Source organism: Pungitius pungitius, chromosome 3 (assembly GCF_949316345.1).
Source record: "Pungitius pungitius chromosome 3, fPunPun2.1, whole genome shotgun sequence".
Classification (NCBI taxonomy): domain Eukaryota; kingdom Metazoa; phylum Chordata; class Actinopteri; order Perciformes; family Gasterosteidae; genus Pungitius; species Pungitius pungitius.
The window spans coordinates 27,231,244-27,257,814 of record NC_084902.1 but is presented as its reverse complement, the minus strand read 5'-3'; the positions used below and the strand labels follow the sequence as shown (position 1 = coordinate 27,257,814).

General features: G+C 49.0%; 1 protein-coding gene across 7 annotated transcripts in view; it reads left to right on the top strand.

Annotated features, from left to right (window-relative positions):
- Nucleotides 1–26,571, top strand: part of LOC119223055 (microtubule-associated protein 2-like) — a 34,261-nt gene that overhangs the window by 1,878 nt on the left and 5,812 nt on the right. Inside the window, exons 2-11 of one of the 7 annotated variants that reach the window (XM_037480158.2) lie at nucleotides 9,972–10,043; nucleotides 14,084–14,149; nucleotides 18,371–18,559; nucleotides 19,255–19,329; nucleotides 20,389–20,598; nucleotides 21,682–24,177; nucleotides 24,372–24,569; nucleotides 24,679–24,816; nucleotides 25,530–25,585; nucleotides 26,405–26,519. In XM_037480158.2, the coding sequence (XP_037336055.2) occupies nucleotides 18,421–18,559; nucleotides 19,255–19,329; nucleotides 20,389–20,598; nucleotides 21,682–24,177; nucleotides 24,372–24,569; nucleotides 24,679–24,816; nucleotides 25,530–25,585; nucleotides 26,405–26,519 (3,427 nt within the window). In that variant the 5' untranslated portion in view covers nucleotides 9,972–10,043; nucleotides 14,084–14,149; nucleotides 18,371–18,420. The other 6 variants (XM_037480164.2, XM_062561439.1, XM_062561436.1 and 3 more) reach the window with 6 other exon arrangements.

Here is a 26,571-nt window from a genome sequence, read left to right as displayed (position 1 = left end):
CTGTCCTGAAACCACGGATCCGATGAAATGAAGACACGCGGCATTGTCTGCGGCGTGTCTTCTTCGCTGACCCGCGTGTGGAGCGCTTTCGAGACCCGGCGTTGGGCAGATAGGAATTAAAATCCAAACCGAAATGGGGGCCGACAGTTTGAGGTGTTCAGCGGCCGTCATCGCCCCTTTTTTCCAAGCGTGAAGTAGATCAGGAAACTTCTCCACTGAGCGGGCCAGGTGCACACGCCTTGGCGTTGGGGAGAAACAACATGCAGAAGGGAAAGCACCTCGTAGTCCATCTGCGGACCAGATGTTGCCGAAACAGCTGTTGATCTGAATCCCTTTATCAGGATCCTTGAAGCTGATTGGACGCCGTTGGACCATCCTGTGACCTCCTGGGCACGTGGGACTCTCTCCGTCTACGGCAGCCCAGTCTCCCAAACAGACCCCGACAGCCGGCGTCACATTTCATTCCTCACGGGGCGATGCCCCTCGACAGAGAGGACGCTCACTCGGGGGGGGGGGCAACTCTTCCCACGTATTGGCACCGGTGATATTCCCGGCGCCGCTGTGTCGTAAGCTCCCCTCGTCAGCCGATCCGCGAGGTCACCACCGCCCACTCGGCTTGAGAACCGCCAATCCACGCCACGTCGACCCAATGGGCCTCAAACCGATCTCCCTCTCCGCCAGCGAGCTTTGCTTTTTTTAGATCACTCAGTGCCCCCAAAAGCACATTCCTACGAGATAACGTGCTGGCCGTTCGCACGGAGCCGCTGCAGGGAGTTTAATGCGTCTCCGTCTCGGCCGGGTTATGACATCGTATAGTGCGGCTTTATGTAGCTGACCCCTAATTGGGGCAGGAGAATGCAGGCAACTGGGCTGTTGACGTGTTCTGGTTGGTATTATGGCTGTGTCGGTTTCTATATGCAGCCAGCTGGGCCCGGCATCTGTTTTAATGTCCACATCGGACTTGGCAGGATTGTGTCGGCCTTGCAGTCCAAGGTGTAAAAGAAGTGCCGATTTAATGGCTTTTAGTTATTGACTGACGAGTAACAACGTGTTTTTGGCAGGTTTTTACGGCTTTAAAAGATCTCTGTCAATAATCCATCAGAGACCGAACTGTTTAAGAGTTGCATTGGACCCAGGAAGAAACCATTCATGAGCCCTAGCGTCTTCCTGAATGGTCCAGGGACCTCCACTTAGCCTAGCGTAACCGCTAAGCTTCGTAGCGCCGGGCCTTTATGGTTTCCAGATGTTCAAGCTAAACAGCGAGATTGTGTTTTCCCCATCGCTTTGCAAACATCGAAACATCAGCCGCAGTGTGCTGGGGGAATCAAAGAGCCTCATTGTTGGAAGTATTGTTGGAACATACACACTCAGGTTTCTTTATGCGTCTATGAACGTTTTTTTTTTCTTCTTCTTTTTCCGCCACTTCATCCATTAAGGAATCAAATCTTTTGGAAATAAATCTCCAACAGTTTGAGGCCTGGAGCTTCTTAAATGAATCCAGTGCACGTTTTTTGCTGGGTAAATGTGTCCGTCTCTACCGTTGCGTGCGTCTGCTTTTCCGGGGCCATGTTTTGGATGAATGGGAACCGTCCCCCCCCAGCCCCCCGATTCATGAGCGCCTCAACACACGGCGGCTCTGTGGAGACACTGTGAGGCGTAGAAACAGAAGCACTTCCATAGTACATCACGTTCCTGTAAGTCTCCTTGTAGCTGGAACACAGCAGCTGAGTGTGTGCAGTGGACCTCCTGGCCAGATTCTGCGAGGGGTGGGGGGGCCGGGGGGGTTCACCACTGCCCATGTCTAAAGAGGGGCTTACCAGCAGATGTAACATCCTCCCTTACATATGTAACAGACAGAGGAAGATGAAGAAAGATGAAGCATGTAGTTCAGGGTAATGAACCTTGCAGAGCAAATATTTATTTTTCAGTCAAACACCCTCTCACTTCCTGATCCACCAGCCTCTCCCTACCGAGACTGTTTGTGTTGTTTTTCAAGGGCTGACTGTGCCTACTGTCCGCGTTTGGGGCCATCAAGGGCCCCCCCTCACCACGGCAACCCCTGCCATGGAAACCAGCCCCTCAAAGGAATGAGCCATTTGAGATCCAGTGTGTGGAGACCCTGTGTGTTGCTGCAGCTCGCTCCGTAGTAGGCGAGCATTTAAGCGTGTTCTATCCTCCATCCTGTTCCCTTGTTTCCTTTCCTTTTCAGCTGTGCAGAAGACAAACGAAATCTCGATTATGTTCCTCGGTTCCTCGCAGCATGTTGTGCGACGAGCCGCGTGGCCCCAAAGCGCTGATCAGTGGAGGCAGGGTGGGAGACCTCACCGCCTCAGCTCACCTCGTTAAGTCAAGGAGCATAAATCCTGGTGGAAAAGGGAGCAATGGCGTCACTCCGCCGGTGAGTGGCCTCTGGGGAAGGCCAGTCTCTCTTGTGGATGCTGGCAAAAGCTGGTGGTGAAAAACTGTTGAGCTCATAGGCTAAAATGTTTCGTCCATGTTTGACTACATACCAAACTGGCTTGCTACAGGTCCACTGTTTCAGTCCTATTGTTTTAAATCACGCCATATAAACTCACATTTATATCACATGCCAACAATGTCCCCCGTTTCCCCACTATAACGGCCTCCCATTTTCCGCACCGGAGTCGGGGCTGCAGCCGACTGCATACCAGCCCGTCGATACCGGCACGGAACAGGGAAAAAAGAAGAAGAAAAGAGGAAGCATATTTGGAGTCCATGTTTAAAGCCACAAGCTTTTTGCTTGTTCTTCTTCAGTGTCCGAGCTGGTTGTCCCTCCGGGGGCCTTCTTTCTTAACTCCGCTCACCTGACCCCCGTTGGGAAGCAGGAGCCCCCCCCCCTCCTCACTCCCCAGTGGATCTGCTTGTCACACATTCAGATGCTAATCCTCTGCCATCTGCTTTCCACCTCGGGTGGCGGGGGCCCGGGAGGGGGGTCCCCCAGCGGGGGGAAAATCCCTGAGCTCCTTGTGCCCCGAGGGCTTGCCAGGCTGTTCGACACCTTTTACACCCTAATCAAGGCCCACTGAACCCCCCCCCCCCACCCATCTAGCCCTGTTATGTTCAGGTCCCCCCTCTATTCAGGGGCAATGGACCTTGGAATAATAGACCCGTTTTCCTGCGTGTCGATTGGTCAAAAATGCTTCCGAGCAGAGAAGTCAATCAAAGTCTGAGGCTAAAAGGAGGCGTTCCGAAACCGCCTCCTTTTCTCGCAAATGATGTGATTTACACGCCGCGTCAGAACTGTGGGAGTTTCGCTTGCACTGTTTTGAGTAGGCTTGTTGTTTTCTAAGGTCTGACTTGTGTGCGTATGTGTGCGTGCACGCAGGATCGGGATGACATAATAGGTTATATTTTAGCAGTCACTGCGGGAAGTTCCTCTTAGTCTGATTTTGAATTAAATTCCTGAATAAATGCCTCGGTCATGGATAAAGTAGATGCATTTGTGTGAGATGATGTTTGTGGCTCCACTAAGCATACTGACCCCCTTAAGACAAATACACTAAACCCCTTCACCGAGCTCATTGGATTAAATACAGAAATGCATTGTCTGGAAGCTTAAGTCAAGGCTTCTCTTCTTATTTCATGCATGTTGATGTAATTTCGAAATAAAATAACAACAATACAAATCTGAGCAAGATTTACATTCCTTCAAAATCATGTTTCCTAAGTCACACCTCCTCGCAAATCATTCATTTGGTCTTCCTCCTTCACTTCACCTTGTTTCCCCCGATGGAGCCGTCGCCATAGCGACTCATCTCACCGTCATGGAAACCAAGCACCATTGCTGCAGCAATAACCGCCGCCACCACGACCCCCCCCCGAAGAAGCCTGTGGCCCACACGGAGACGCCACGCGTGGGGACACCACGCGGAGCCAATGTGGCTTTAGACAGGGATCCTAATTAGCACAACATGGGGAACAATGACAGGCCACAGAATTAATAGTTAGAGAGCCGTGTAAATGCCCGGGAAGTCAATGAAGGATGACCTCGCCCTCGAGTCCCTCCAGGGCAGAGAGTCATTAACGCATCGCCCCGCGTCAGCGCTTTGTACCTGGGACGCGCCGTCCTTCTTCACTCCTTCTTCTTTTGTTAATGGAAGCTGGCCTGAGATTCCCAGTCAACGAGACCCCCCCCCCCCACACACACACACACACATCTACCCAGCCTCTCTCATCGGCCTTAATAGCCTGCTCTTATTATTACCCCCCCCCGCATGCCGTACAGACCCTCCTCTCACTCCGACCACAACATCGCTGTATCACTTACGCTAACAGCCTGCACTTAAAGCATCTAAAGGTGAAAGCGCCGCCGAGGTGCTTCCTGACGACGCTCAGGGGCAGAACACTGCGTTCACAAATAAAATAAATAATTTTTAAAAGGCTGTTAAATTGAATACTTGTGGACGACTGCTAAATTACCACTCGACCTCTTTAGAGTTCGAGCGAGCAAAGAGATCCTATCCTCCACTGGGGAAGAGTCAAGGAGCGGAGGTAGCTTAGCTTAGCCTTAACCGTACGCCATTAACACATAATACCATACACATCACACTTCTTCAACGGCATGTATGGCTATAACATGCTGGTGTGTTTGGAGTTAATCGTTAAAACCATCTGACCATTTGTTTTCCATTTGAAAGAAAGATGCCAAAATGTAACGCGTTGTTATTTTCTCCCGAGGGTAAAAACCAACATCATCTGTACCCGCCGAGCCTCTCGCCGTGACTCATTGTTTTTTTTGGGCCTGCTTGTTTTGGATGCTCTACTGACGGGGCGGTTTGAAAGGCCTCGCCTGAATCACAGGGTCGCCCAGGAAGACCGTTGACTCAAACCCGGGGACGTGCTTTGGGTCTTTTGCCGAGGGCTTCCCCCCCCCCCCTCCCCGCCGGGTGGTCCACGTGGCCGAGTGGCGTTCTACATGTGCGTGTGTTTGCATTATATCTTTGTTCTATTGCTCTGTGTGTGTGTGTGTGGCCTTTGTGTGCAAGCGAGCTGTCAACATCCTCCTGCCGCTTGCACTAAAAAAGTCCTGTGCAGCTGCCCCCTCCTCCTCCTCCTCTTCCTCCCTGCTCGTCTCTGATGACTTCCAGAAACTTCCGCTCTTCGCTCCGTCTCAGTGACACGTGTGTGTGTGTCCGAGCGCTACAGCTGTTGCCCGCTGCTTCTCACACTTCTCAGTGGGGAAGCAGCCCAACATCTGTCTGTATACATGTTGCTGTAATCTTGGGACTTGTGCATTGGTGTTTTCCCAAGAGTTGTAAATTGCATTGTGTGTGTACGGACATCTTATTGAGGGAGCCCCCCTCGTCTTCATCTACCTTTCCCCTTAGTGGAGGACTAAGGAGTCCTCCCTGCTGGAGCTTTGTGACTTTAAACTGTTTCTCTGCTTTCTCCACCCAGTGGAGTTTCACTCGGGGAATACAGAGCGCTGTGTTCCCCTGTGAGTCACAAGCATGTTGTGTTTCCTTTCCATGGTGTAATATGTGTTTATTGTACAGTAGCCTGTGTTTCAGTTCACGGATGACTACAAAGCCCACGGCTACACCCTGTGGTTAGTGTAAAGCCGGGCACATGCGAGCAAACACACACACACACAACCTGGCAGGGAGTTGATACATACGCCCTCAGACGGGCACAATTTTATTTAAGTCCATAAAAATAGTTCACTGCGTTCTTCTCACCCCTGAATTCCCCCACAAACACACTCCACTTCCTGTCTGTTTCTTCCCCCCCCCCCCCCGAAAATCCTGTGTCTGTTTTGTAAGGGCCTCTCCGGGGGCATATTTCACATTTAAGGAATTTCCTGTGTCCGGCTTTTATCATAAGGGAATGACAGTTCACGCCATCTCGAGTCGGTGTGTGTGTACCCATCCACATTCAACATATGCATACGAATGTGAAGCCAGAGAGCCCATCCTGCTGGGTGGCACAGAAGAAGGACCAGTTTCCTTCCATCGCAGATATACAGTGGCTGTCTGGCTGTTGCCTGAGAAGCATATTGACCATTACCAATGTGTGTGTGTGTGTGTGTGTGTTACTTGTTGTGTTTGTGGCCGCGCGCTGGCCATTGCGATGGTCCGACGCTTTGATGCTTGGCAAAACACGCAGCCGGCTATTCTCTTTAGGAAAGCTAAAGTTTTACAAGCCACGCGGGTTTTTTAATGCGCCGAAGAAGCGCTTTCCACGAGCCCCTGGACGCTCTGTTAACAACGACGAGCCCCTAAAACATGAATGGAGTTGAGATCATCTGGTGTCCGATGCCGGTGCTGCTGTAAATGCGCACTGGGCTGTGTCCCTCTGTCGTTGCTATGAAGGCTTCTCCTGAAGTCAACGGATTGGACAGCCGACTCGACGTGGGCTGGAACCAGGACTTTGGATTCAGTTGGACTGAGTCCCTTTCGTGGTGTCTATATGCAGAGGGCTCTCGGGGGGATGGGAAAGGATCAGCTCCCGCGTCTTGTCTAGCTGCTCTGGACAAACTGACCTTTGACCTTTTGACACCGGTGTCCTCAAACAGCTTTCGGCCGGACAGCAGCATCGTATCATATCTACGAAATGTTGTTGTTGAGTGAAAAGTCAAAGGAAAGGACTTCTAATAATGATGAATGTGATGGCATTTGATGAGCGTTATATGATTGACGTGCCTGAGCCTGAGCCACCAGCGTATCGGCTGACCTTTCAACAGAAAGCCAGATCAGCGCGGATTTGGGTAATTAGATTTCTCGTGGTCTCAATTCTAATTCCGATTAAGGCGAAACAGCAACAACAAACGGATGTCGCTGCGTTTTCTCCCGTTTCGGAGCAAAAAGGAGCAGTCCATTCCATGTGAAGATGGACACTGCGCTGGAAAGAGATGGCTCTTGTGATCCCCCCTGAGCGGTGATCCGATCCTCGGCCATTACGATGCGTCTGCCAGCGACGGCGATTACAAGGGCCGTGTCTGGCTTGAAATGTATTAACATGACTGTGTAGTCTGTGGTGGTCAGCAGGAAAAGGCATGTTGGTATTTTGACTTTTATAACTGCTAAATGTTATTGGTGGATTTTCATTTTTATTTTTATTATCAGTCAAAAAGACTGACTGAAATATATATTTATTTTATTTTAAATGTTCCTCAAAAGTGCGACTTGGCATGTCAAACTGTTTTCTTTGGCTGCGGGGGGAGCGTTGTCAAGTCTGATGAAAATCACGATGCCATGGTAATGTCACCAGGGTTGTCTTTCATTTTTGGGTCACTACTTTTGGCGTTTTGGCCTCTGCCCTCTTAACTTTGGGCCGTTTCAATCTTGCTATTATTTGCAAGCTGAACTGACAGGAGGAAGGACAACGGCAAGACCGTGAGACCCGCCCTAAAAAATACCCTATTTTATGGCATTTTTTAATTCTAAATAGTTACGCCATTTACTAATTGGGACAATAAACATCAATGTCTTCAATGTTTACTGAGGCATAAATGAAGTGAGAAGCGAGGTTGTTTCCTCATGGACTTCTATGCATTCAGACTTATGTTTTGTTGCCGTCACCCTTCACTCTAACCACAGCAAGTTTTTTTTTATTCTTTATAGTGGCTCACACAAAGGCCCTGCTGGAGTTACAGCTTCGATGACACTTAAAAACCACTGAAGCCTGTCCTCTCGAGCACCTGCAATAAATTTGCACATTCAGTGAAATCCAGCCAGACAAAAAAACATGAGTCATGCTCTCAGTCAGTCAGCAAGTTTGGAATTCGTATCGGCTGATTGATTTCAGCCCTTGTTTGTTTTTCTGAAAAAACGGATTATACGTGATTTGTTAATCTTCACGATAAAGAAGAAACAGGAAAAGTACCATTAAAAAACATATTTTAAAGGTTCCTATAGGAGCAGTTCACTTGGATTTGTTGTGTCCAGACTTTTCTGCGACATCTCCCAGTCCCAATCGGGATGAAGGAGCCCAGGCAGATTACGGCCAAACCGATGACGATCTATTCAGCTAATCCTGATCATAGCGCGTTGGCCGGATCCCCAATCTCAGTGCTGGGGAATCAGCGATCAACCCGCAACCCCCCACCTCCAATACGGCCACGCGATTGACCTACCTTTTAATTTGAGATTAGACACCAGCTTTAAACCGTGCCCCGTGAGAATAAATCCTGCAACAATCATATGCCCTCAAAATAAACAAGGTCTTTTGCGTACTTTTCAATTTTGGTCTCTCAGAATCCTAAATTGTGAAGAAACGTTTCCATCTTTAAGTATTCCTGAAACACAGTGAGGCACTGCAGCGCGGCCGCTTTGCAGAGCTTTTCAATGAGTGTCTGATGTTTAGCTGCTCAAACAGGGTTAACAAAATGTGTAATCTGGTGAGGTGGAGCTCAGCCTGCCGCTGTGTCTGTTGACAGTTGTGGAAGATTGGCGTAAGCGCGACAGCCCTCTGCCAGCGGAGGCTGATGGGAGATTAGATGTCGACGGCTAGGCTACCTCGGTAGCCTAGGTCGCTAGGCTAGGTCGCTAGGCTAGCTCGCTGCTGGTCCGGTCAAGGCCCTGGCAAAGGGGCAAAAGGCCTCTGAGCTTTCATTGACCGTGGGATTGGTTTCCCGTTATGTGGTTTGTTTTATTAACTTACTTCATCCGGGATCCGACAGGTTGATTACAGTCTTACACTGATGGCTCTTTCTGCGCCCCCCCCCCCCCCCCCCCAAGCTAATGATGGGACTGAGGGAGCATGTGATGTGGGCAGGAAGCCCACATCACATGCCTCGTCCTCTAATTTCTTTGTAAGTGGTTTTGGAAACAGTTTGTAGATGCGTCCTTTTATGATTTGGCCTCAGTGGTCTCTGTGTGGTTTGGCCATCAGAACGGGGAGTGTCCCCTTGACATCGGTCTGGTCGGACTGGTTTTCTTTATCGGGGTCATTTGTTCGCTCCTTGAAGTATAGGTTGAGGAGTCTGCTTTGATGCCTGTCTTGTTTTGAGTATCAACGCCGTCTTCACCGGGATTAATGCCAACGTGGAGCAGGAAGAGCGAAACCAAAACGGGGACGTATTATTGAGACATCAAAAGCCCTCTGATATTTCAAAGCGTGCCGTTGACTCACTCGTTTGGTTTCTCTTGTTTTCATTGATTCATCCAGTCGTCCACTCACTCATTTCTCCTTCCACTTCTTGCTCGTGTTTTCTGTATTTATTCCAAGCGTTGACATCTCTCCTCGTAGCTACAGCCTGGGACCGCGAGTATCGCTCGCTCTGGTGCGGTTCTGAGGCTGGCGCAATGAGCGGTCTGCTTTTGCTCTGCTCGCCTCGGTTGCTCGCTCAGACCCTCTCATCCGCCCCCCCCCCCCAACCCACCCCTCGCCGCCTTTGTCTCCGTGCTGCTGCTGCAGTCGGCCCTGCCTGCAAATGAGCACCGGGACAGAGCAATTATTCAGCACGGGGCGAGCCCCGCACCCCTCTTTTTATTCCCGCTGTCATGTTTATGCTCTGCATGCATTCACGACACGGAAAGCTTTCAGCTAAAGCAACATTTTTTTTCACAGACGCGCTTGGAGGAGAATGAAATATGGTGCTTGAAATTCCTTGGACAGTGGTTCATCTTGGAGCTCAATTCCCTCTGGGGTGGATGAGCTTCATATCTCTTTCAAACATGAATTAATGCGGCTGACACGTGCCCAATAACACACACATTCACCGTGCCCATCCCCCTGTTATCCGCCCCTCCTCAATGCTACGGAGACACTGGTTTGGTTGCAGAATGCGTGCTGGTGAAGGGGAAGTTAGAGCGGGAGGGCGGGGGGGGGCACCGGCGTGAGACAGCATGCATGTTGGTTCGGGATGTGTGTGTGTGTGAGCTGCAGAAGGGTGCTTTGCCGGCTCCGCTCAGCCATCTCTGTCAGCGTGGCGTTTGCTCCCTTTTTTCTGTCTCTCATCTCTTCTTTTTCCCCATTTTTTTTTTCTTGCCTTTTTTTTCTCTCTGCAGAAGCCGCTGCCCCCACCCCCACCCCCCAGACCTCTCTGCAGACAAAAAAGACAAGCCGCCCTACCCTACCAGGTAAGACCTTCTATTGCTCCTTTTTGCCCGGGAATCTCTTCATACTTTTAAACCACGAGCAAAGCATCATAGAATAAGAATGATTTCCATCCTTTCATTGTCTTCCTCAGCCCCCCTCCATCCCGCCCTCTGAGCCTTCCTATGATCTTTAATCAATCCCGCCCTTTGTTCACAGGGACTCTTCATTATTCTGGATATTTGCCGCTGACACATTGGAAGCAACCGAGTCGCGATAAAAGCCAGGGGCTGTTTGTGTGTGTCGGTGTGTCTTTGCGGTCTAGACGTCGCTGATTATTCAGCCGGGGGAAGAGTTGACCCACAGTGCGCCGCCGCCGCTGCTGTGCGCCCGAGCACATGTATACAGGAAGAAAGAAAAAAACGCCACCACCCCAAAACACTTAACGGCTGTGCCATTAATGATGTGAGGCCTGGGGGGTGGGTAGCGACTCGTAGCCAACAGATCGGTGGTGTTTTTCTCAGAGTGACACCAGGGGGGGCCCGGGACACATCGCTCCGGCTGTCGCGACACCCCGGTTGGAGCTTTCAGGGCCGACGTGCTGCTTTTTTTTTGTTTGACGTGAGCAGGTGGATGACGGAGTGACGAGACGCCGACCCTGACATCCCTCCCTTCGCCCCTTTTTCTCCCACATTTTCTCCCGTCGTTCCCTCGCCCTTACGGTTTGTCCTCCCTCAGCGTGTCCCCACTCGTTTGGATCTGGCCCTGCCGTCTCCCCCACGCTGCGTCTGTCCGTCGCCGTCCTTCACTCGGCCCATTTTCAAGACCCGCGATTGGCAGCTCCGAGTCGGGCTGTCCTTTCCTGAATGACACACCTTAGGCGAGGCGAGCGAGGGGGGGGGGGGGGAGCAATGGCGCCCACTCTCTGTCCTTCTCCTCACAGATGGAGTACTTTACTCGAGTACTCGTCCTCCTCCTCGTTCCCATATTTCCTCCAACCCCCTCGAAGCGAGGTCAACGTTTGCTGTCGTTGGCCAAACCCACTGTAGCCGGGGGCCACGGGGGCCGAGGCGCTGGGAGGCGGGGACGTTGTTTCAGGCATCCGTGACGGAGCTGGACGTAGGTGTTAAGAGACGGGACGTGGAAATGTGAAAAGGAGGAGCCGACTGTTGTCAGTTAGCAAGGCATCTGAAAAGATACCGTTTGATCAGTGTTTAATCCTGGAATGCGCAACTGTTACCAGGTTGCATTATGGGAAATGAAGAATCCAGTGTTTTTATTAGTTAGATTATGAACATGATCCTCTCCCGACACTATGTTCCATCTATCTATTTCTCTCTTGTTGATGACCAAAAGTATTTTACCCAGTCGAAAACTGTTGCTGCACTGCGTTTTAGCCTCCAAGGGGTCTGATACCCATCACAGATTAAAAAAAAATCTAATGCAGGTTATTTTCGGCGGCAAACTGTAGGCGAAGGGGACACGGGGTCGCGTCAACACCACCCTCGACTTTGGCGGTATGCCCTTGAGTGTCGCTTGACACGGGATGGGTGCGCAGCTGGACGCCGCCGGTTGGCCTATAAAACAGACAGCTTTTTTTAGTTGGTGGGGGTTTTCTAACTATTTTCTGCCCCATGAGATGCTTTTCAATGTCCAGCTCGCTTATTAGCACTTCCCTATCACAGAATGTCTCTTCAGATAAAATTAATGGTGAAAAAAACCACTCAACAGCTGCAGTCTTCTCTTTAGATGTTTGATATTTTACACATTTTCAGAATCCTTACATTCTTGAGGGGGGAGGTTTTCCACAGCAGTTACGTTGCAGCTTGCAGGCTGATGGATAATGAATATGGACTCTTGAGTGCAACTGTCGCCCCGGGGGACCTGCACCTGGTCCTGCATGCTTTTACATAGCGTGCGTTTTGAAAGTGGCGTCACTTCCTGTTTCTCTTTTTTTCATTTCTGTAATGCGTTACTGTTCTGCAGCAGATGTGTTACAAGATACAGTGCAAAGAGTATCAAACCTACGAGCACATTACTTATGTATAAATTGTCCTCGGGGCTTCCACCTTTAGCTCCTGAGCATTGTGCACAAATGATATAGATTAAACTGTATAGTTGTAACAGCCCGTGGCTCAAATTGTGAAGTACATTGCATATTGTATTATACGAGCTCCTCTATTCTTTCTCTATTAATGAGCCTCTTTTCCCAGCAGAGTTTGGCTCATTAGTCACACAGAGCCCTCAGTGCAAAGTGTGGAGGTGTTGGAAGCAGAGAGCTGATGCCCCCCCCCCCCCCTTTATTCAGGGGGGGCCTGAATAAAGCAGTTCAGGATTAAAGGCAAAGAGTGAGCCCCAGGTTGGACCGAAATACAACAGAAACACAGACACGCCTCATTAGCATAAAAGCTGTCACTTCCCAGCATCAATTGTCCTTATGACCTTTGATGGTTGACTCGCAAAAACGTGTGCATGCGTGAGTTCAAAAGGGACATTTGGACAGTTGAGGTCCTGCAGGATGAGCAATGAGTCCTCTGGAGCAGAAAGCAACGCCCACTAAATCGCAGCCCGATAATTGAGGAAACATCTCCCTGTGATGTCCCGCGTTATCTCTCCCCGTTTCAGCACAGTTCTGCGAGGTTTATCGCTCCTTTTAGCACGGCTCCAAGATTAGGATTCATTTCCTGTTCGCCTCGCCTCTGATGAAGAAGTCAAATCGGTGGATTAGGTCGGCCTCTGACCTCCTTCCCTTCCTTCCTCTGTCCTTGGCTCTTCCCTCGCTCCTTGGCTCTTCTCTCTCTGCCTTCTGTTTACCGCGCTTGGCCTCGCTCCCCCCACTGAGGAACCTGCAGGTCAAGCGCTAACGTTATCTGTGAATTTATACTGAAATGAAATAAATGGATGCCCTCTGGAGGGAGGTGGGGGGGGGGTGAATTGTGAGATTAATGTTTTGTAACAAGCCGGCCAGCTGGTGTGTGCGAGAGGGATCGTCTACTGTGACATTTAGAGAAGGTGCCTTCTATTTCCGTCGCGCTCCTGACATTCTGTGTCCTCCTCTTTGTAGCTTCCTCTCTCGTCATCGGGATCTTCTCCAGACTAAGCCTCGCTGGCTTGACTCCTCCTCCTCCCCCCCCCCCCCCCCCCCCCTCCCGAAGAGACATTACTTCCTGTGTGAGCTGACCTGTCTCTTTTTTCTTCCCCCTCACCCTCCTTTTTACTCCCAATCTCTCTCTGTTAGAGATTGATTTGTGAATTGTTGGTGTCCTTCTCTGCAGACAAATACATCACAGAGGGAAAAATAGAATCCAAAGTAAAAGGTGCAGATGTTTCCAGTTAATCTGTTGTGGAGGCTTGACACCTTTTTTTGATTTGAATTCCTTTAAATGGCAACACGATGCAAAACGCTTTTGTTTGTGCAAAACTTTAAGCAAAGGTGGCGAAACACTTGTGTTTCCTCCTCCTGTGAATTGGCTTTCCTTCTTCTTCACTGAAGGCCCCTGTCTCCCTCCTCTCCAATGGATCCTCCTTCCTGTGCGGAGGACCTCCGCTCAGCTCTCTTAACGTCTCTTTCTTTCTCTGTCAGACTGCATTGTATCGGAACCAGAGCCACGTTCCCCCTCTGCTCTGTTTTCTACCTCCTGACAATGCAAAAGCAAAGTAAATGTGCGAATCTGGCTTAAGCCTTAACTCCTCTCCTGGCTCTGCCCCAACGGACCAATCCAAGAATTTGACAAATCTCACAGCTGACACTTAAAAATCAATCTCTGTTTCGACAGCCCTCCTTGGATGATTGCAGTTTCCGTGGAAGCTGCTGAGCTCTGTTTCTCTTTTTATCTTCTCCTTTAAAGTGACATCCTTTGAACTTGAACGTTGGTCCTCCTCCTCTCTTATGTTTCTCAGCATTCTAAATCTCGGGTGGGGGGGGGTCCGGTTTATGTTGCTGGCAGACTCCTGGTGACGGAGCCAAGCTGCTGTGTGCGTGCAATGTGCAGAGATCGTCTAGTATAAAGTCTCTGAATTTAAATCAAGACCTGGCAGCCTTACTGAAGCCACTGACATGTATTCTCTTTTTTTTTTCATGCAGGTCTCTGCAGAAGCGTCGACTCAGCACTTGTCTGCTTCATCCGCAAGTGAAGGCCTCTCGAGTAAGGTATGCCAACAAGTTTAGGATCTTCTCACCCTGAAATAACTGAGTGAAACGGCAGTAACAGAGTTGATCTGGACCGTTATACTATGCACTATACTTCAGCTCCTATACCCCTCACACCCAGGACACTTCACACTCCCTTTTCCCATGACTCACGGGGCCCCGGGAGCCAGATCTAAGTGGCCGCACTCAGCCAGATGATTAGCTTGGCTCTCCACGGGTGTGTAATAGAGAGGGAATTATGTTCCACAAAACATGTTGGAAGGAAAGGCGAATTGTTTTTCGCTTGATGTCATGCAAGATATTCATGTGAGCCAAAACAAAACTGCAGTCGTGAACGTGAGACTCGTATTGGTGCTCGTTTTTTTTGTTTTAATTCCTGGGGGGGGGGGGATGACGGAGTTAAATGTAGATCTGGTGGTAAATTCAAAGACGTCTGGTGTTTTGTCTGTACTTAGCTCGTGTTCGCAATGTGTTTCGCTCCCAGCCAGATTGAAGGAGGAGGCCACGGGGAAACACAGCGCTGTGTGTCAATGTCGCAGCTGCTTCTTTTTATTGTTGGTTTGGGACGGTTAGCAGGAATTCTTTTGCAGCGGGTGCAGCTTGTTAAATCCCAGACACAGTAACAGCAATGATGTGTAAATGAGGAGAAGCTGTACTAAGAAATCCTGTTTTTTTATTTCTTTCTACAACAAAGCGCTGTTGTGCCACATTGATAAGACAGCATCCACATCACCACCGGCCTTAAAGTCCAAAATGGCATCAACGGCCCAACCAGCTATCAGCGTATTGATGGATTTAAAAGGCTCGCCTCCCATTAGTGTCAGTGCAGTTAGTGAGGACCGCCGGGGGAATCGCCCGCAGGATCTGCTGACCTACATCAGCATCCATAACGTGGTCTCAGTCCATTCTTTCCATAGCCGGCGTCCTCTCCTGGGCCACCAGCAGCCCCTCCCGCACCGTGGGCTCACATCACCATGGGAACAGTGACATCAGAGTGGGGTGGGGCTGTGGCTGAAGATGAGAAATGCCAGCATGCAGGAAGTAAGAGGAGGGGGTTAAACATGTTGAGCAGTGCGTTGATTTCAATTCAATCTTAAATTGTCATTAAAAATATCTCAAATCCAATAATACTAATCAAGTGATCACAATATGCAATGTCATTTACAAGCAACAGTTAATTAGCAGGTTCCCCATAGCTTACAAATTAAATGTAATAATTGTTTCTGCAGAAAGCCTTTGTTTAACTGGAGTACAATAACAGCGGTATATATGAATACAATATAATGGTGATACTATTTTAACAATTCACTCTTTGAGCCTGTTTCCCATGCAAGCTGTCCCAGCTGATCTCAGGTGTTTCTGAGGCGCTGTGAAGCCCCCTCAGTTCCCTCTGCGCTCACACTGCTGTTATTACGGTACTTAATCCGCAAGCTGTGGGATCAGCTCCACACCTCGGATTATTAAACACGGGCGCGTGTTTCAGCACTGGCGTCTCTCGCCGCGCGCGCGCTCCATTCACACTTAGATGCTCATTACGCGTCGACCCCCCCCCCCCCCCCCCCCCCGCCACATGTCTTGCTGAGTCAACAAAACTTAATCCCCCCCCCCCCGTCTGCTGCTCAGGAGGAAGTCGCCGGGTTGATTACAGGTCACTGCAACCTTGAGTGTTCCGCTCTTCTCACACGGTTGAGTGTAACAGTTACCCATCATGCACTGCTGCAAACGTGGGCAAACAAAGTGGTGCTTTGGTGAAGCTCCGATGGCCCTCTGACAGTGCAGCGTACATATTTGAAAGGCAGGAAATATCATTCTTCATGCCAACTTTGACTGTATCCCGATTTGTAATCATATCGTTGTCTTCATTGTGATCTGGACGTGGATATATGGAATCCTTGAAAAATAAATGATAGGATACAGGACGGAAAGGGGGAATTTAGGATTAAATCAGGATTATTGTAACAAATAGGAATTCAAAAGGACAAAACACAGCATCTTTTTGCACCACGGTCGTTTGCATATATAATATTCCGAGCTAAAATTGATGCCATGATCTGTGAATAGAACGTAGAAAGTCAAACGGAGAACCGAGCGCTCACACGGAGGATCAAGGCCAGGTTGGCGCACTGAGATTCCACCGACCCTCCTAAATGAATGGTGACATTCCGATGTGAGCGGCGCTCCACGGTGGCGTGATGAGTGACCCAGATTGGGGTGCGGTCGGAGGAGAGAGAGAGGGGGGGGGGGGGGGTTGGATTAGGCACTGGGGATCGGGGGAGGGGGGGGGGGGGGGGGGGGGGGGAGTCGGGATGGAAGGTGGAGGCAGGGAGACGTTGAAAGACAAGAGAAAGAGGGAGAGATCAGAGAGAGCCTCCGGGGCCCAACGCCTCACCTTCTCAGTGCCGGGACTTAACGGGAATCGACAGGCCTCCAGTGCTGTTGGGTTTAACCCTTTAAAGAGTAGGTCGCCGTGGTTACACTCTAAATGGCACCAGAGTTATTGTCTGCAGCCCATTGAGGTTTTCTTGTTCATTAAAGCTGAATTTCACCCGCAAAAGCACAGTGCATCCTTACCTTAAGAGTAGTCTGCTTCTTTGGTGGTGTTGCATTCGGAAAGACGCCCATGACATCCCTGATCCTTTTCTGTCTGACACAATGAGACTGGTAAACAGCTAGGAGGGAGAAATGGGAGCGGGCGGGATGTCTGATCACTTTAACCGCGCCAGGGTGACGAGGTGTGCCTGAAGAGGACACTGTGCTGGGGCAAAGCCACACATCAAGAGACCAATAAACAGTTTGACAAGGGCTCGGTGTCTGACGTTACCGGATCTGTTCACGTTAACGGCAGAGGATAAGACGGCGCGCGCAACCGCATCGTGTCGCTGTGATGTGGCGGCTTCTAAGCCAGCGTCGGCCCGGCTGATTTCTTCCTTGGCAACAGCTGGGACGAGACTCGCCCGAGCCCGGGCTGAGATTCTGTCTCTCGCTGACAGTTTTGGCCCAATCTATTTAAAGTGTCAGTAGGCCTTTCCTCTCCTGTCCTCTCCTCTCTTCCCTTCTTCTATTTTCGGATCCGATTCCTCACGTCTGCAGCCGACATCGGCCCCGATCACTGTGAGCCTGCCGCCGTGCAGCGCTGCAGGGAAGGAGACGAGGAAGGAAGGAGGAGGCAGGAGAGTTGGAGACGAGAGACGCTCTTTCGCAAAGTTTGCCACATATTTTAGGACTGATTCTTGGTTTGTGAGGCACCTCAATTAGAGCTTTGATTTCTCTCAATTCTCTCTAAATGTAGACAGAGGCGGAATGGGAATTGAAAAGAGATGCATAAAGCTCAAGCCTGACAAAAACTAGCTAGTGTTAGAAAGAAGAGACATCAGATGAAGGGGGGGGGAGAAAAGAGTCTTAGTGATGATTTGTCATAATGAAAATTAGCTGAAGCTGATGATAATGATGCAGAGAAGCTGCCAAGCAAGGGAGCCCCCCCACCCCCCTCCCCCTGCTAATCCTGTTTATCAAGCAACATTATGGGTTTCCTCTAAAGGGGAAAAAAAAATCTCTTATTAGAGACCATGCTTGATTAGAGTGTGGATACTTTAGTGCGAGTGCTTGAGTAGGACCGACCCTTTTGTTCTGATAGAAGGAGCTTGTTGCGCTGTAGTGGAGCCACTGGGATCTAACAGGTGCCTGCTGTATGAAAGGGGCGAGCCCGTCAAACCCATCCACCGGGAACCCTGTAAGGCCTGTTCCGGTTGCCATGGTAACAGCCTCCATATTGAGGACGAGGGGATGTAAAAGGTGTGTGCACAAGCTTTCCCCCCCCCCCCCCCCCCCCCCACCCGACCATTTCATGAGCTTCCTGCTGCCAAGCACCTTAACATTTGAGTCTTATTCTGGATTTACTCCCAACTTATTGAAGATGTTTCAATTTTGTATTTTGTAATGAAGCGCACCTCACGAGCAGTGTAAACGTGGCTTGTGCCGGGCTCCACCCGTCAACACAGTCGCATCGGCTCTTCAAGTCAAATTTAGATGATAAATAGAAAGGCGCAGTCAGAGCTATTTGTTCGGTCTGTTCGGTCTCTATCAGCACGTGGAGGCTGAGACAAAGACCAGCCGGGGCACCAACAGCGTAGCACCTCACTCCCTCTGGTGGCTGATCTGTTGTCTGCACTCAGCTGAGACGAGAAAGACTTCTGACTCTCTCTCTCTCTCTGCTCCAAAAAGGTGACCGATCCCCTTCCCCGGCGTCCCAGCAGACAGACAGACAGACAGGCATGGCAGACGGTCGGCAGCCAGACGAGCACTGGGCCTCCAACGGCCAGGAGAACGGCGAGAACGGCTACTCCGCCTACAGCTCCGCCTACAGGGAGAATGGATACCACGGTGGGGCGGGCGCCCATCCTGCAGCGGCAGGTAGGGTCAGACACTGTGTTTGTGGGTGTGTGTGTGTGTGTGTGTGCGAGCCTGTGCCTACAGCAACGGTCGATGGTATTGATTAGACCGCCCATACATACTGCCAGATGGATCCGGGTAAATGGGATCGGTTCCATTTGTGCCAGGCAAGAGCAGTCGAACACGCAAAAGAGACACACGTTACACATTTGCATAAGTACAAACGCAAGCGAGCTGCTCTGATAGAGATACCAGAGGGGGAAGCTGTGGTTCCCCCCCCGAGTCACTTGTGCAGAGGGTCACCTGGTTCCTTTTCTAGTTTAGACCAGAACGGTGTGCAGTCCAGCTTTAAGGAAAAGAGAGAGAAACGGGAAAGATAAAGAACATTGCAGAAGAACAAAACAAATTATATTAAAGAGGATCTACAAGAAAGCTATGTCCACGTGCATGTTGAACCCATCATTTCATAGTAGATATTACGTTTGTCAATGTATTTTGATATTTTATAATGGAATTGGATTAACAAGAAAGGAGCGTGAGATTCATAAAACACACACACACACGCTCCAAGCCTTGTTCTAACCTCAAAGGGAGGCCACACACATGGATAAGGTCAGCTGAGTTACTCGTTTTTCATTTCCGACCTCCCATCCATGTCTCGTCTTCCCGGTGTTGTGTCTCTCTCTCTCTCTCTCTCTCTCTCTCTCCCTTCACAGCGGATGACTCAGCCAATTTGCCTCCCTCCCCTCCCCCTTCTCCATCCGCTGAGCAGGTTGAGCCCGTGGCACAAGGTACACCCACTCACACTTGAACATGCTCAGACCATTCAGGTGGAGTCTGTGAATGACTGGAAAAGTGGTGAAAAAATCCAGTACTCATCGATGCCTTTGGCGTGATTAGAACCGCTCCTCCTCTTTCTTCTGGTCCCTTTACAGTCAGGGTCCTCCGTCCCCTTGCATGCCAGCTGACCTTCCTCCGTTTAAGCTGTAGCACACGAACCGACCGACTGCAGCCCTCCATCTCACTAGTCTGCTTTCACCTCAAAACATCTCCTCTGTTGCTCATCCCGCGTGTCGATTTTCTCGGGGAGTAAATCAGGGATTGACTTTCAGCTCCTTGCTCACAGTGAACAGCGCAGTCTGATCACGTACATCTTGCATGCGGCATCCAATCAGAAACGCGCTGTCCCTCTTTGTGTGTTCATGATTGATGCCAGTCATTAACAAAATGGCTAATAGTAAGGGCGCTTCCATAAGCCACGCTTTCAGTCCGCTGTGATTGAGTTGCGGGAAACAAAATAACTGGTTCAAGACTGCTTGCGAGTGGTGGACTCCGGACATTTCCAAGCAAATACAAGTGCAGTTTAATTGTATTCAGAACCCAATCCGAGCCAAATAACAGAAGGAATCCAAATTGCAGGGGATTATGGCCCGCTGACTTGAACACGCCCTGCAGCGTCATTTCTTAATGTTGTGCACTGTGAAACCAATCTAAACCAAATAGAAAACAAACAAAGTATGAATATCACTCTGATTTTGGCCATTAAACAGACTGTAGCTTGTGAAAGCGCCCTAAGAATACTTTTCTTATTCTTTTCAAGATTATTTCAATGGGATATACTCCAAAAACTAAACCAAATGTCAATACATAACTTAGCACAATGCTCTGACTGTTTCAAGCTAAATGTGCCAATATATTTTCAAAATTCATGTTAAATACAAGTAGATAAAGACTAAGATAAAGGTGTGCAAAATGCATGCCATGCATCTCCATCACAGCTGAAAGTAACCCATGTAACCCCCTTGTTGTCCTTCATGTCTCATCTATGTGTCCCCCTCCCCTGCTCATAGAGGATAAAGTAGAAGTTGTCAGTCAACAGCAGGATGAGGAGGAGCCCCCCAGTTACCAGGAGGAAGTGGCATGTAAGCAGCCTGGAGACATGCCCTTAGAGCAGACAGATTATTTAACTGAGCCCCAGGCTTTGGGCAGCCAGCAGGCCCAGACCCCTGAGGTCCTCAATGGAGGAAGTCATGAAGGTGAACACGGCCCGTCACAGAAAGGTGTGTGTGTGTGGTTTCTCTTGGGCTTTGTTTGCAGGCCTTCAGTTTGTGTGAGTGTCCTGTATGTGTGAGCAACTTTACATTGCTCCTCTTTGAAATCGTTTTGGGGTGAATGGCTTTTCCCTGTTACGTTTTGATGCATGACCCTCCTTTGACGAGTATTCTTGATTTATAACTTGTGGTGCGTTTCAGACTTTGCCGCCAACCTCCCTGCAGCTTTGTTGCTCTTAAATCCTTAAGCTTCTGCTTCAGTACCTGAAGTTGCCGTGTGCAAAATGATGTGAAGTTTGGATTATGTGCTTTTCCATTGTACATAACCATCTGCTTTTCATTGGAGTGACATTATAGAACACCTGATCCACTATATGTTAGTTGATCAGTTCTGCGCTTTTGTATTGCCAGCTACATCGCAAATGCAAATATCACTGTCTACTGCCAAGTGTCACTAATGCTTTTCTGTATATTTTTATTTTGGTTTTACTGGAATATTGTGTGCAAGAAGGTGTTTGAGTACACCCACCTGTATGGCAGCCTTATTAATCTGTCTTGAATGTATTTGAAGTCTGTTGTATATCAATTTCTTTTTTGAGTTTTTGTGTTGTTTTCCTTTCATTCAAGACAAAGAATAATTCTGTTTTCCTACATCCTCATTGGACATGTATCAACATAAGTAATTAATAAATGTCCTTCTAAGCAGAGTAGAGATGAATCTACCTCCACAATGTTCCTGTACTTAGGTAGACTGTAATGACACTCAATTACAGGGCCAAAACAGTTTTGAAAATCATTGCGTTTTGCAATAGGAATTCAATATATTTTGTGTCAATTCATTTCTTGCCATATAACATCATGCAACTCATTCCTTCATTCCAGTTCTGCAACCTATCTTAGGTGCTGTGACCCCCTCTGTGCTGTTGTGGCCTGCTGCAAAATACACTGTGCTGTGTGTTTTGCTTGATGGAGAGCTACTCTATCTATGTGCAGAAAGCCTCCTCTTCACTGTGTTTGCTAGCTTTTGTGAGTGCCTTAAGCAAAGCTTGTAGCTTGTAGGACAAAGTTGTACAGTATCCTTTAAACTCACAGCCCAGCCAGAAGAATGCATCAGTCAGGAATCTTGTGAGTCGGCTACGAAAGAAGATGGTCGTCCAGCGGTGTCGCTACAAGAGACGAGGTTGGCTGTTGAAAGAGCAACGCCTGAAGGGGCACCGCTCACCTCGATTGAAGCTCCCTCTCCCTCTATGAAAGAGAAAGCGCTCTCTGACACCTCCTCAGTGGAGCAGTGTGACCCACAGACGAAGGATGTAGTGGAAGAGGCTGCTGCGAGCCGCCTGCAGGTAGAGTGCAAAGAAAAAGAAGTAAATCAATCTATTGTGACAGAGGAGTTATCACATCTTAAGGAGAAGGGGAAAAATGAAGAGGACCAAGATGGTGGCAGTGACATGGAGTTGCATGAGATGCCAGTAGCTGATGTTCAAAAAGAGGACCAAAAGCAAGAAGCAGTCAAGTTCAGTGCAGCACTCGTCACAGATTTAAAGGAGACATCAGAAATTCTACAAAAGTTTGGAGCAAAAACCTACTTTGAGACATCCTCAGAAAGCCACAAAAAAGAGTCATCACAAACTCAAAGCTATTACGAACTTAACATGGCAGCAGAGAATAAATTGTGTAAGGACACTAAACGCATTATGCAGAAGCTCGGGGAACAGCAGGAGAGATCAGCCAAAATATCTCCTGCGAAGATGTCACAAGAACAAAGAAGCCTCTCTCTAAATATTACTGTTGGTTCTTCGGTAGGACAAATCAGCAAGGAACAGAATTTAAGTAGATTGTGTCCCATCAGTGGAAGCTTTGATGAATTCGAAGTTCACCCTTTAACTCCAGCTGTCTCCATTACATCAACTACCCCCGAATCACCTCCAGAGACCCCCACAATGGCAGTCGAGCTCCCTGATAAGCACAAGCGTCTTGAACATTCAGGCAGTCTCTCTGAAATGTTGGACCTGGCTGGAGACCTGCCCCGGCCATCATTAGAGAAGAGGGAGCTCGACCACATGAGGCGAAGGTCCGTGCCATCAGCTTTGGTGGGGAGTTCATTGGCCAAGCTTGCCTTGGTGGATCAGACCTCAAGAGTGGTAGGAGGGGAGACCCTGCTGGATGAACTGGGCTACTGTGTCTTTAATGAGTACTCCGGGCCCATGCCTTCTCCTGCTGATGTACCCAGTCCCGGAGACTCTACGGACCAGCGTTTCCCGTCAATGGAAAGTGAAGTTGAGGAGGAACTTGGGGCCACGGATGTCGATGGCAATCAAAAAGGAACTCGACCACAAGATGGCAAAGAAATTGTGCCTGAGATTTCTAAAAAGAATGTATCCGAAAAGAAAGATTCCCCAGTGATAAGTACCCTGATCTTTGAGAGGGCCGTCACAAGTGGTGTAAAACCAGATCGCCTCAGAATCCCATTGGCTTCCTCAAAAGGCAGACTGACTGAGCTCCGTTTGGAGAGTGGCCGGCCTGGAGACATAAAGATCCAAGCGATTCCTGAGGTAGACATTGAAAAGGACCCATCCAGAGAGGCTTCTCCTATCCCACCAGACTGCTCCTTCACTTTCACTCCCTCGGAGACTGTAATAAAGGTACCCCCGACTACCACCACCCCCAAAACCCCCGATGATACACCCTCACAAACCGCGACAGATGTCCCGCCGGAATTCAATGTTGAGAACGATCCAAAGTCAGAGAGGTTTGATAATAAACACACAAGCAAAGAAATGCAGGAGGAATCAAAAGAAAGAGGCACTGAACCAGAAATAGCAAACTCACCCACAGCGACATCTCAGCCTCTCGGAGAGAGCACGGAAAAGAATGAAAAGACTATTCAAAGTGACCACGTGATACCTACACAATTAGAAAGAATAGAAAGGCAAGATACCTCAAATGCTGGTCGGGATTTAAGCACTGAAGAGCCAATAGGTGGGAAAGATGACCAAATCCAGTTACAGGGGGTGGCAAAAGGCACACCAAAACCAATTGTATCCTCCCCAGTCATCATTATACCTCAAGCACAAGTAGAGGAAGAAGCAGATGAAGCTGATGATATTGAGATTGCTGAAGAGCCTCAGGAGGTACCTGAAATTAAGATGCAGCTGATGGTAGCCGATCAGCTGGCGGAAGACGATCCGAAGTCCGGTACAGAAGACTGGAGCCACAGTATTCAAACCAGTGACGATGGGGACCCTGCGACAGACATTTCCCACTTGTCTCCGTGCTCTGATCACAATCTACCACTGTCATCGGACGAAGGTGGTAGATATGATTGGATAGCAGAGGACCAAGAAGAGGTTGAGGCGGTAAAGACAGACCGAACAGCGGAGGAGCAGCTGCAGGACGATGGTTCAGATGGGGTTGGCGAAGAGAAAGAGGGTAAAGCAACAGAGGTTGAGTGCGAGGAGAGGATGGGTGAAGAGGAGAAAGACCTGGAGATTGGTCAGGATGTGCAAGAGAGCAGTCAGGCAGCTAAGGATGAAACCACCATGGACGTCTCCCTCCTAGATACAGACAGTGGCTGGATGGACTCACAAGGTACCCCGAGCTTGCAAAATCAATCACATTTAAAATGAATGTTTAAGACACTTAATGTATCTCATACAGACAAAATAGTTCAAACCACAAAGCTTGTTTGTGAGTAAATCTTGATGTGTCATCTTAGCTAAGCTAGCCCCCGGCTAGCTAGAAATGTGGAGAATTAGTCCTCTTCTAATCCCTCTCCACTGCAGATGATGACAAAAGTATCATGACTGAGCAAATCGAAGCCCTCCCTCGGGTCCAAAGTCCTACCTGTGCACCATTGGTGGACAGGCCCGCTAAACGGGCCCCTGGCAGAGGCAGGGGCCACCCGGGCACCTCTGAGAGCAAAGTGTCTCGCAAGGTACCCAGCCACCATCCACCAAGAGAGGAGATGAAGAAGAAAAAAGGTGTTGTTCAGCTTAAAACAAATGATGTACTTTGGTATTTGCTATTTTTGTAACGTTCTCTGCATTGAGGTTTGCATGTTGGTATAATCCTGTTTCTCCTCTTTGCTAGTCACCGTGAGGGGGGTTGACCAGATAAAAGTGTCACCCCTCCAAAGTCGTTCTCCATCTCGAAAGAGTGTAGCCAGAGCGGCGGCCAGACATCCTAGGCCCGCTCTGCTTCACGGCTCTGCTAGACGCAAGGTCACAGGTGAACTGTCTTCACCGGGAATCAGCGCCGTTGACAGAGAGAGTGGAAACTAATTCCAATGAAGACCACACACAATTGTTTGGTAACCCGGCTTCATCAGAAACATATCTGGAAAAATGAACGACTATGTTTCATTTGATCAGACAAAAGAGGATTTCTCTTTTTTTACAGCTTTAATTTGCTGGTACAAACATAGATAACGGTTGTTTCGTAGACTCTCTCTCTATCAATGGCTCTTTGAGGGATCACACAGGTGCAATGTAGCTGGCAAACATCATGTGCTGCAGTCTTTCTTTTTTTTATCAGCTCAACTGCTTTGTCTTTTTTTTTTTCTCTCATTTTGTCTAAAAAAAGGAGTATTTACTTCTGCTTGGCCTGATATATGTTTACTTTTGCTCAATGATGCCTCAGTAATCTGCAACTCGTATTTGAGGAATGATCATAGAAACTGGTTTTATTCTTTTCACAAGAAACTTGTATGCATTTGCTGGGAAAGGGCTGCACGTCGGAGGTTGTGTGTTTGGTCAGCTGCTGTAAAAAAATGTTCTTTGAATGACGAGTGACTCAAATGGTGTCCAAACCTTCATATTTCTACTTTACTCAGCGACTGCCCTTATGGATGTGTGTTGTGTATCCGACAAAAAGTCACACTCCAAAATGTGTGTCCCTTATTGGACTACATCGATCATTACAGATGAAGCCTTTTCTTCCAGGTATGGAAAGCCATCAGCCCCTCAGTGTGGCCCACCAGTCCAGGGAGAGGACCACTGTAAGTACTATCAACACCATCATGACACACACGATTGTTAATGCAAGCATGTCTCTCTTAAAATGTCTGCATGTTATGTTTCTCTGTGTGCATGTTCATTTTGTCTTGCATGCCAGCCTCTGTCCTTGTGCAAGTCCCGACAGAGAAAACCTGTGAGTAACTAATTCGAGTGAGACAGAAGGCCTTTAGTCATGAGCGGGTTTTACTATTTTACCTTTAACATTATAATGTGCAGTACAGGAGCCCCTCAGAAATATCTAGAACTCCGTCTTTCCTCTTTCACCTCCAACCACTGTTGCTAAAACATTTTTTTCCATCTAAAAGTTTCATGCTTTACATATTTTGTGTAAACATCCCCATCTCTTTCATCCTTTTTTGTATGTTAACCATTCAGAAAAAAAACAAAAACAAATCTTGTATTGGTCCCCTCCATCCCATCTCACCTCTTCGTCTCTCCATGTGCTTGTCACCTCTTCCTCACGCGCCCTGCATGAACTTCCCGCCTCTCGACCCGGCTTTGGCTGCAGAGCCCCACCAGGGCCGTTCTGTTAAAGTTGGCGGTTCAGCGCCGGGGAGCCGACTCCCCGCCCCCCCGGCCCGACTCTGCCTGTAGCCTTAAGCGGAGCCCGCTGGTGCAGGCCGAGCTCAACGAGGCCCGCTCGTCCTCGGCGTGCTCCCGCTCGCCCCCTCTGCCACACAAATGGGCAGAGAAGGTAACATGAAACGAAGCCAGGGATGGACAGGGAGCTGTTAACCAGTGTGTGTGTCCCTCGGGCGTTGACCCGGCGAGTGTGTGTGTATGTGTGTGTATGTGTTCAGGAGAGAGCGTACCGCAGCCCAGAGAAGAGGTCGTCCCTGCCCAGGCCGGCCAAATCTCTGACTCGCCACATCCCTGCTGCTGAACAAGAAGACAGCGCCCCCTCCAGGCCAACCTGTAAGAACGCACACAAGTACCAAAAAATCTCCCAGCTGGTTTTCATCGCAAA